An 11,978-nucleotide genomic window follows, 5' to 3' on the forward strand; every position below is an offset into this window, starting at 1 on the left:
AAAATAAACAGGCAAAGACGAAAAAACAACACTTAGAATACCACTAATAAGATAAATGAAAACGTTCATAAGTTTATCTCATAGTCATCATGTTGAAATATATAATGAAATAGAATTATATAGTTCTATATATTCTATAACATTTTTCAGTGAAGCTAAGTATTCTGTAAGGTAGGCAGAGGGATCGGGAACGTATTGTTAAGTCACTCCGTTCCCATTAAGACAGTTATGTATTATATTATATACCCTACTATCCGCTATGTATAGAGCACACATCCACAATCGCACCCACAACCTTTTACGTTTACAATCACTTATGCCTCTCTGTCCACGCTGGGCCTGCAGTGATAATTTAAAATAATATAATATTAAATGTTATCCTCAAACGTATATAAAACTTAATATTTTATCCTATATTTAGCAGCTTAAAATCTCCATTCTCCACTATCCGCCAGCATTCAAAACTCTAATGTAACTTTTTTAATTAGAGCGAGAAAATTAAAATAGATAATTAATTCTCCTAAGTAGGAATTGAACCTACAACCGTCTTGTTTTTAGCCAACGCTATCCTATTCCACCGCGATAGACTGATCATTACACAAATATTTTTTATTTTTAATTTAAAGAACAATGAAAGCTTTTAATATATTTATTCTAGTGGGGATATCAATTACAGGAACAACTATTGATATACATTATTTTTTAAATATTTTAATAGTATTTTTTATAACCAACAATGTAAATTGTCATACAAAAAGCCTTACAGCTAAAAATTTTATATAAAATACAAGCCATAAATTGTAAAAATAGTATTATAAACATTGGGAGCATTATTTTTAATATAAAAAAATATTTGATTATAACAATATCCGTGATCATTAATAAATTTATCGACGTTGGAAAGCGATTTTGTCGTATCTCTAAAGAAACTTCTTTGGAATTACGACAATATATTCATAACTTTAAAATATCGAAATTTTAAATCTAAACATTGTAGGTGCATAGATTTTAAAAAACAAAAAAATATGAATTACGTAGTTTCAGAATATTTCTTTGTCTTTCTGCTTTCTATGTAATATATTATGATCAATAGCTTATATTTCAAACACACAGTCTCAATGAAAAAACTTAACTTTAATTAAATATGCAAAAATTAATATAAATCCAACTTTGTGTAACCAGAGTGAGAATACAGCTATATTGTAAAATATATGAATGTTACCACCAGTGGGAATCGAACCTCCGATTATCGCTTGTACTATCGGACACCGTAAATGCACTACAATATCTTTACTTATAAAAGCATTCTATTAGATACCAATATTAAAATTAAACGATTTTTAAGAAAAAAAAATAACCCTGCTTCTAGGGCAGTCAGTCTCCATAATATATCATGGCCATAGGGGAATTGTGCTTAAGACGACATACTTTTTGTTTGAAGACAAATATTTCAAATAAATAAAGTCAACTGAGAACAGCACATTGCTTATACTATTCTATATTTCATAATTTTGAAACGAAATTATTTTACTTTCAGAACAATCATCTTTCAAACATCATAAAAATAAACAAAAATCGCACTTAGGTCGACCAGTGTAAAACGACATATCTACAGGGTAAAATGACATACTTAGTATGTGACATAAAAATGCGAGCTTAGTTCACAAATAAATAGTTTCTTCTTTACTGGGGGGCTTTTAATCAGTATTAAAGCCAGATTCATACATGTTGCAAATTTTATGAGGTTGGATTCCATTATCAGTCACTTCCTTTTCCAAAAGGGAAATAAGCTTCTTCACTTGCGGCTATTGAATGCCCTTGCTCTAACAGCCTTATCCATGTCTTCTTGTGACCAATATATATTCGTTTGTAATTGCCAGACATTTTGTAGGTAAAGCAAAAAAAATACATCGATTCTATTTGTTAGGGTAAGATAGTATGCCATCTTATACTCACGTTTTGTATGTCATCTTACCCAATAGATATATGAATTTAATTTTAACCGTTGTGACAAAAGTTTATAGGTTAGGATGCGCTTTTAGCGTTAGCTGTGTCATATAATAATCCTATTTTACATTTATAATGAGTTCAAATAGAAAATCTTTATCTTACATGTCTTTTCACCATCAAGCAAAAGCGAAAGAAAAATTCGTTGCAATTGAAAATAACGAAAACATGAATTACTTGCCCATCTGCATTCATTTGCAGCCATACTGAATTTAAGCACTAGCTGCATCTACAGACACTCTCTAAAACGTCACAAGATCGCACTTAGCGCTAATAGTTTCATCAATATTGGTAGTGTGTCATCTTATCATAGTATGCCATCTTGAGCACAATTCCCCTATACATTTGATTAATCGTACCATATATCATAGTTTTATACATGTAAAAAATAAAAACAACAAAAAAATTATCCAAATTTGCATACACAGTCTTATTTAGTTTCTAATTTAATGCCTAAATATTTACTGCTGCTGCTTAGAAAATGTGTTTTCTAAACATTTCAAATAATTATTGTATAAAAATGAAGAAAAAATGGTAGACTAAAGCTGTTATATGAAATGCCACGTTAATTAAATAATTCAATAAAAATTGTGACATGTTGGTTGTAATATAAATAATTTAATATAATATATAAAAATAGAAAAATATATTCATATATGAGATACCATTTTTTTTTATTAATATATATATGTACATAAGCCTCATACGACCTTACTTAATACGGAAATAAATCTATTAGTACATAATTTTATGTTTTTTTAAATTAAGAACAATCTTAACAAGGTTACATATAAATATAAGGTGTATATTTTTTGGCATATATTGAACTATTATTAAAATTTCTCATATTATACTTATTCTGTAAAGTATTTATATAAACACGCATTTTATAAACAAAAACATGCATCTTTTTTTTCAAGCTGTATCCAGCATACAGCAGGGTAGGCAGAGGGATCCTAGTGTTAAGTCACTTCGCTCTCCACTTTCCGCCGAATTCTGGAAGGAGTTCTGAGTATCTGACACCAGAGCGAAGAAATGTAAATATCAAATATTTTTCTCCGAGTGGGATTCTAACCCACAACCTGTTGCGTTTACAGTCACGCTGGTTCCACTGCGCCACGACTGACCTCAATGTTGTTTATATATATTTGATAATTTAATAGTAATACATCATTTAGAACGCCATTTTCAAAATATTATTATAAGTAGTATTGTTATTGCTACAGACAATAAATAAAAAATATTTAAACAAACAAAAACCCCGACTGCATAAAACTAAAAAGAAAATTAACAAGCCCAATAGTTTATTAGGATTAACAGTCGAGTAACAGTACAACTAGCAATCAAAATATTTAAAAAAATCGTCATCACTTAAAATTGCAAAAAAAAAACTAATAATAAAATATTAAAATCGAGACTTATCCAAAACGAGACTGTAAACATATTTTTACTTACAAATAAACCGTCAATAAACTTATTATTTCAAATCATTCTCCTTCTTCTCCATTAATTCTATACTTTCTTCGGCTTTCACATCCTTCACAACAACTTCCGAAACATCAATCGTACCTATTTGTAACAAATCTTGTATTTCACGCAAACTTTTACCTTTCGTCTCGGGTACCATGAAATAAGAGAAAATGGCGCCGAAAATTGCTACACAGGAAAAAAACCAAAAAGCGCCATAAAGTCCTAAACTATATTTGAGTTTTTGATAACATTTTGGTACTAAAAAACCCATGAAACCCCCCAAAATATTTAAACATGTCATAGCAATGGCTCTAACATTCAATGGAAATATCTCCGCTTGGATCACGCCTATTATAACATTGAATCCCATACTAGATATGACGTTGGACAAAATTATAGATACAAAAGGAACGTATCTAAAATTTCTCAAAGAATTTTGTTCTAGACGAATGAACTCTTGGAAAAAGAAATATGTTCCAGCTAGTGTTAGACAAATAGCTGTGCCTAGGAACGAGTATATCAATATCGGCCGTCTTCCAATGCGGTCGGCGAAAAGTGATGATATTATACCTGAAATTAAAATAAAATTCTTAAAGTTTTCAAAAACAGTAAAAAACACGATTGAAATATGAAAAAAACTGACCGACAACAAATTTGACAACGCCAAAAATGATAAGATGCGTCGATAACTCCATATTGGTGTCAATGTCCTGCGTGATTCGACCCAAATATTGCTGTATTGTTATAGCACCTGTCATTATCTGGGCTACTTTAAGACCTAAAACAAATTAAACACTTAAGTCATTTAATTGTTTTCTTTAGCTTCATTCTGTATCCCGTATATAATAGGGTAAATAGAACCTAGTATATACTCTTTTCCCACGCACTGACCAATTTTCGTGGCATTGTGTGTTGAATGGTAGAAAAAATCATAACTGCAAATCAAAGTAATCTGCTTGTGTAAAGTCTGTTTACGGATATATGAATTAAAATTACATATTTTTATTAATTAAATTTATATTATTATTATCACTGAATTATAAATATAATCTATCTATATATATAAAAGGACTTGTCCTCACTGACTGAGGTAAGACGCACGCACAGCCGTAACCGCTGATGGTAGAAACGTGGAATTTGGACAGATGTTTACTTTTGTAATCTGGACATCCACTAAGAAGGGATTTTGTAAAATTTTAACCCTAAAGGGGCGAAATAGGGGTTGAAAGTTAGTATGGAAAAAAAATTAAATCGGCACCGATTCTGACAAATTTGAAATTCAGACTCTTAAAAGTATTTAATTGAACACGTGTTTCATGGTTTTCTAGAATTCTTTCCATAAGGGTGCAAATAAGGGGTTGAAAGTTTGTATGGAAAAATTCTAAAATCGCCACCGATTTTTCTATAATTTGAAATTTAGACTCTTAAAAACATTTAATTGAACATGTGTTTCATGGTTTTCTAGAATTCACCCCCTAAGGGTGCAAATAAGGGGTTGAAAGTTTTTTTGGAAAAATCTTTAAAACACCACCGATTTTTATAAAATTTGAAATTTAGACTCTTAAAAATATTTCATTGAACACATGTTTCATGGTTTATTAGAATTCACCCCTAAATACGTAAGCGAAGCTGCGCGCGTCCACTAGTGTATATATAAAAAAAAGGAGTTAATTGAAAATTACGTATTTCGATGAATCAACTTTTATTTGCATTCGTTCATTCAAATATTTTTTAAAATTAAATTATACAGATTAATTACGATTAACAATATGAACGCTTGCCTCTCTATCGCTTTCGCTCGCACACTGGGCTCAGGTAGAACGTGACAAGGAGTCATGATTCCTTTATAACCGTTATCAAGTCAAAAATAAACATTTTTATTACCTGCTGCAATTGTAATAGGACGCCAATAGGTACTCCCTCTAAATAAATCCAAAGGAGATGTAGAATTTTTCATATCCTTCGATACATCCTGTTTTAGCGTTTCTAACTTGTTTTCAATGTCCTGAAAAACATAAATATAAATTATTAATAAGGCGATTTGATTTTTGTATAAGTTTATATAATATCTAAATTCAATAACTTTATAAAATATCGAAAATCTATTGTAGTAGAAGGTATAGTCGTGAGTTCCAATTTCAACTTTTCAATAATAAGATATTATACGAGGTTAAGTTACGTTTCGTAACGCAACGTTATTACAATGGATGCAAAATAAGGAAGGAAACGGAATATTGATAAAAAAAAATTTTTTTTTTTAACTTAATAAAATAATACAGTTTATAAATCTTAAATCTTCATAATTAATTACATGTATCTATCATAATTACCTTGTTCCCGTTCAATTTCGTTAACGATCTCTTCGCTTTTTCGACTTTTCCTTCTTTCAAGTAATACTGTGGTGTTTCCGGTATCCACAAACATACCATAAAAAATATCAATGGCAATGCTAGTATTGTATAATTTAATGTCGAATAAGACATAAAAGTTCCTATAGATATTATTAGTAGACTTCCAAAATTAAACATAAATCTAGTGACTGTTGAGAGAGAGGCGCGTATTTCCTTATCGGCTACTTCTGCTAAATATATATTTACTACCTGAAAACAAGATATATTATGATATTGATACCTTTTTTCACGTATCCCGCTAATGCCAGGATATGCAGAGGGAATCTAGTATTAGTACTCTCCGGACTTTTTAGGACGCACCGCCGAATTCTGGAGGCAATGAGTGCTTAGTGGTGAAACTTCACACTGCGCGAGCTGTGCTTATTACCAGAGCAAGGAACGGAGAATATTTTTTTTTTATGGAAAAAGGATAAGGCAAACAAGCGTTCGGGTCATTTGATGATGATCACCGCCGCCCACGACCCCGTGCAGCACCAGAGGAGCTTCAGGTGCATATTAAATAATTTACTCTCTAGGATGGTAATCGAACCCACAAACGTCGCATTGAGATCCACCACTCAACATAATGTTTTGAAAACTGGGCGAAAAGTGGGGAACGGAGTGTTTTAAGATATATTCACTCTGTCTATCCCGCTATATCGGGAATAAAGAGTGCTAAAAAATGAACTCTTACCGAAGCAACTAAGCCTGTACCAAAGCCCCACAAGAACTTCATTATATACAACATCCACGCTCGCGTCCCGAACGCTGCTAGTAACTGAAACCAATGCATTTTGTGAGAAACGAAAATCTAAAATCTTATATTATATTTTCGAATTGATAATCAAAATAATAATCTCCTTGATTTTAATAAGACCTCCTTAACTGTAATCACAGCGAAGAAATGAAAGTATTAAATATTTCATTCTCCGAGTGGGAATCGAACCCACAACCGTCGCGTTTACACTCGCACTTATGCCACTGTGCCACGGCTTGTACGGAAAGTACGAAAGACAGATAATATGCCAAAAATATAATTTTTCAATTAAATCGTAACATCGTATCGTAAATCGATAGTATCGATAATCACTATCAAATGCCTCTAAAGACGATAACAAATTGTTTCTTCGAAATTATTATTTCCTATGAAATCAAGCACCACTTAAGATAAGTACCCACCTATAAATAAAGTGCGTTAAAACTTTAAAAGGAACTTTTAACTAAAAGGAAGATTTTATTATAAGTATCCTTTTTCGAAAAGCCTAATCCTTTTAGAATTTATAATACAAGAAAAATAATAATTTAAACAAGACAAAAAATAGTTATTATTTCATTAATTCATTTTTTTTACAGCTGCTACGTTGTATAACGGAGATTAAACCTGTAACGCTAATTACTATGTAGAAAGAAGGACCAACTGTTAAGACACTCCGTTACCTACTTTCCATCTAATTTTAAATGGGTTTCTCAATGGCTTTGCGTATTGGGTGGCGGAACTAAACGCCGCGCTTCGCCTCGACAGCAGAGCGAAGAAATGAAACTATAAATTTAAATAAATATTTCGAATCTACAACCTATCGCGTCTACTGTCATGCATATAAATATGAATAAGAGTTTTTTTTACATACCGTTCCACAACCAAAAGGGATTGCACTCGTTAGCACAGTCATCTTTCTTCCAAACGTGTCTGATATATACCCTGCGATGATACTACCCCCTACAAATCCAGGGGCTGACAAAGCCAGCATTGTTGATATTTCATCCTACATAATGAAAAATTTATACATATTTTTATTTTAAGTTTTATTTTAAGTTATTAATTTAATCAAATCGCTGTATCTCGCACACAGCAAGGTAGGCAGAGGGAACCTAGTGTTAAGACCTTCCGTTCCCCACTTTCTGCCGAATTCTGGAGGCATTACGTGTTAAGTGGCAGAACTCAACGCCTCCCTGCTATTTTCACATTATAATATTTATAATATGAAAATAGTAGGTAGACTATATTATATAGATACATACTTACATCACTAATATCAACATTTGTTGCATTCTTTTTGAATTTTGGTAGCACTGGAGTTGGCCAAGCTGACGACACCCCCATTGTGACAGTTGCAAGTGATACTAAAATATACAATAAAATATAGTTTATTTATTCTAGAGGTGTTGCGTGTTGAGTAGCGAAACTTAACGCCGCTATTTGCTTCTGCATAAAAATAATAAATATTTCATTTTCCCCATCGAGAATCGAACTCACAACCTGTCGCATTTATAGTCGCACGCTTGTACCCCTGCGATTCGATTGGGCTCAATAACCAAAACAACCCAAATATAAACAAACGCCGCTATGCATAATAAAGACATTCATAATTTCGATATTCTAGTTACGATACTTTCACTTATTACAATTTACAATTTAAAAAAAAAACACTTACGGGCAAATGTCGCAAAATATTGAACTCTTCTATCTTTCTCCATGTTCTGTAACAAAAAGTATAACAATATAATATAAGTATAACAATTTTGAACGTGCACACAAAGGGACTCACACCCGGAAAGTGTCTAAGTCCAAACTAGTAGTTCGCTACGCTCAAATTTAATTGATCTCTATCTCTCTATCAGTTCTTGCTAAGTATGAGTTTAGCGTGTGATATATTTTCATAAAGATATTTTTAAAAACATTAACTCGGTTATATCTTTAGTACTTTAACTTTCTTTGGTCTGCCTTCGTTATTTAAAGCTGGTTAAGTCAACAACTATACACGTTTTGGGGACTTCCCTAGAAAATCTTCGTTAAAAAGATCGACGGTTTCATTTTACATATTTTATTCTTATAGTATGTTTGTTCATTTTATACCGACAACTTTAGGTATAACTAGAGAGGAAGTAGGGAGTTATCTCGTAGTTATGCTATAGAAATTCATGACGCATAAGAAAGATGACATAATTGTAACTACCAGAGGCCATTCGTGGCGCAGGGACACAAAGCGTGACTGTAAACGCGGCTGGTTGTGGGTTCGCTCCCCACGAGCGGAAATGAAATATGTATTTAAATTTATATTTCCATTTCTCCGCTTTGGTGTCCAGGCAAAACGCGACGTTGAGTTCCGCCACTCAACACGCAAACCCTCCACAAATCGGTGGAAAGTGGGGAACGACGTGTCTTAACATTAAGTTCCCTCTGCCTACACTGCTTTGTGCGGGATACAGCGTGTAGTTAAAAAAAAAAAAAAAATATTTAAGAAGAATATTTTCGTTATACCGTATTTAATTTCTATACTCCCTACTTCCTCTCTAGTTATACCTAAAGTTGTTTTTATGATGTAAACAAAAATACTATCAGAATAAAGTATATAAAATGAAACTGTCGATCGTTTCAACGAAGATTATCTTGGGAAGTCCCCAAAGCGTTGTGTCTCATTGTGGAAATAACCAGTCTTAAATAACGAAGGCAGACCAAAGAAAGTTAAAGTACTAAAGATATAACCCAGTTAATGTTTTTAAAAATATCTTTATACATGCTTAACAAGAATTCAAATTAATTGATATAGAGTCAATAAGCATCGCTTCGTAGCGAGCTTTGTCACTTAGATTTTATAAACTTTTGTTTTTGACATTTTCAAAGTGTTATTTCACACATAGGAAAGAAATATACTCTTTAGAAAACATATGTAAATTGGACTTGGATTGAAAATTTCTTATATAATTTCTTATATGTTTTCTAAAGAGTATTTTGCTTTTCGTTCACTCGGGAAGAAAATGATCCACGGTACGGAATCTTAAATTAAAATCATCCCGGTCATCTACGGCTAACTTCAAAGCGGCCGCGACTCGTCGACATTACTATATATAAATATAATGTGTTTTTTTATCATTTTTAAACGCCATCCATAAATAGTATGGTCCGTATATGTGTACGGACCATACTACGTACGTCCGTGTATATGTATATCCATGTCCGTACATTATCTCTTCCTTTTAAACTATAGCTGAGTAACAGCTATCGCATATGTAAACAGCTCAGGGCACTACATATTAGCGGATAACTATAATATATATATGTATATACTAGCGGACCCGGACGCGGCTACGCCTGCTTGAAATATAAGAATATAATTTCTATAGAAATATAATTTCAATCTAGATGCAATGCTAAAAGTGACTATTATATTTATTTTCATAAGGATGAATTTCAAAATGACGCGGTAACGAACGCGGTCGCGTAGCGACGACGGTTGTTATTAACATAGCAGAATAAATTGCATGTCAAATTAGAAAGTATTTTAATTTATTAGTATATATGTGTAATGTAATATTATATAGCCTATAGCACTTCTGAAGAATGCAGCTTTCATACAAAACAAAAACAAAGTAAATCGATCCAGTAGATCCAGAGATCTTAGCGTTCAAACAAACAAACAAACAAACTCTTCCGCTTTATTATATTAGTATAGATAGTATATAGTATAGTATATATAGTATAGATATATATATATATATTAATATATACAATATATATTAATATATATAATTAATAAATAATACCTAACTAAAGCATATAAAATTTTTAAAATTACAAAAAATATATTTATCGTATCGTATTTTTTTTTTCAAATACGAACATCATATCCCACTTTTTCGAGGAGCATCAAAAATAATACAGCAAATTTAAATCCTAGGTAGAGATATACATATGAACATAAATAAGCAATAATGCTTAAACTATTGCTTATTAATAATTATTGGTATATTTACTAACTGTATATTGCTTAAAAATCATTATTTTATGCTTTAAATAACCATCTACTTTGCACATTGGAATTGTGTAATATAAACATTTATAGTCCATATTAATTAATTGCACCATTTTAATGTATATTATGTTGTTTAAGCAAACTTTCAATACGTATAATTTAGATCTTTTGGAATATCACATTTCACTCAGTTTTTAAAAACAATTAATATTATACCATGTAGAGTCGACCACACGGGTAGTTACCGGTAAGTAGAACAGTAATTTTAGCTTATTTATGTCATGGCACACTTTTTACGTTTTTAACTTGGCGGCTTTTTTTTATTAAACCTCTTTCATAATTTTATTTTAGACATTTCGAAAATTTGGCGCCAAAGTTAAGAAAAATAAAATTATTGACCTAGAACATAACGTATTAGTCAGCGATGCGATTATTTTTATTTCCAAATAATTTATTTACTTAAACAAAAACAAAAGCAAAACCTTTGAAATTAAATTATGATTATCTTATACAATACGCACATATAATATATCATTGTAGGTATTTAAATTGTAACTAGCATCATAACAATTAATTGGAACCAGTGTATAAAATGCATAGAGCTTTTTTAGTTATATTAACATTTATATAAGCTAGTGGTCGTTCCTGACCACTAGCTATATTGATAATTTAACGTTTGTTAAAATTTATTTACAATGTTATTTTTTGTATATATTATTTTTAATTTAGTGCTTCAAAGGAAACCTATAAACTGAGCTTTATGAACTAATGAGCTAGATGTTATTGAAGACTGTAAGTAAGGAAAATTAGAAGAAGAGTTAGTTGTACTATAAATAAATAATGTAAAAAGCAAAAGCTTATCACAACACTCACATAAATGTGTAACGTCTCTACTACTGAAGTAACTTAACTGAGAGTACATATATAAACTACAGACGTAAAATTATGAAATTATGAATGACTAAAATATACGCGATACGAGTATAAACTAAAGACTATGGAATCTAGACAGCACCATAGACATCTAGACAATCTAGACCATATCACTGAATTAAATTTAAGACCTAAAATCTAGACTTCTGAGAAAAGACATAATTTGAAACATATAAATATTGTTAATTTATATTACTTTCATCTAGTATTGCCAAAAGCTTCTATTTATTATTTTACAAATGTATTTGTTACCTGAAAAGATAGCAAGTTCTAAAAAAGTGAGAGGCAATATAACATATTGAGATTTGATATCTTTATAATTAACGAGTCGTAAAAACTAAAATAACAATGAAAGCAAAAATCTGAGCTACAAATAGAGAGAGATATTACAAAATTATGATTATTTTAAACGTGCTGGTCCCATAAA

At 31.0% G+C, this 11,978-nt stretch overlaps 1 protein-coding gene across 2 annotated transcripts; it reads right to left on the reverse strand.

The window, feature by feature from the left end:
* Positions 1 to 733: 733 nt before the first annotated feature.
* LOC146531314 (trehalose transporter 1-like protein) lies at positions 734 to 11,628 on the reverse strand. 2 transcript variants are annotated; one of them, XM_085198283.1, is made up of 9 exons: positions 11,492 to 11,628; positions 8,300 to 8,345; positions 7,891 to 7,988; positions 7,496 to 7,630; positions 6,562 to 6,645; positions 5,808 to 6,077; positions 5,362 to 5,482; positions 4,121 to 4,255; positions 735 to 4,047 (listed from the first exon to the last, which is right to left on the reverse strand). In XM_085198283.1, exons 2-9 carry the CDS (start codon positions 8,340 to 8,342, stop codon positions 3,485 to 3,487), a joined length of 1,449 nt encoding a protein of 482 aa, XP_085054409.1. In that variant the 5' UTR covers positions 8,343 to 8,345; positions 11,492 to 11,628; the 3' UTR covers positions 735 to 3,484. The 2 variants fall into 2 exon arrangements, with proteins under 2 accessions (XP_085054410.1, XP_085054409.1); XM_085198284.1 differs by lacking the exon at positions 5,808 to 6,077 and having other exon boundaries at positions 734 to 4,047.
* Between the last annotated feature and the right edge of the window lie 350 nt (positions 11,629 to 11,978).

This window comes from Heliconius melpomene, chromosome 15, assembly GCF_056956725.1.
Source record: "Heliconius melpomene rosina isolate 202511_hmr_F chromosome 15, ASM5695672v1, whole genome shotgun sequence".
NCBI lineage: Eukaryota > Metazoa > Arthropoda > Insecta > Lepidoptera > Nymphalidae > Heliconius > Heliconius melpomene.

Excerpts from the sequence above, each read along its gene's own strand:
- LOC146531314 (XM_085198283.1), bottom strand. The coding sequence starts at position 8,342 with ATGGAGAAAGATAGAAGAGTTCAATATTTTGCGACATTTGCCC. Across the intron at positions 7,989-8,299 it reads ATATTTTGCGACATTTGCCC|TATCACTTGCAACTGTCACA; the intron begins GTAAGTGTTTTT and ends TGTATATTTTAG. Across the intron at positions 4,048-4,120 it reads CGTTGTCAAATTTGTTGTCG|GTATAATATCATCACTTTTC; the intron begins GTCAGTTTTTTT and ends TTTTAATTTCAG.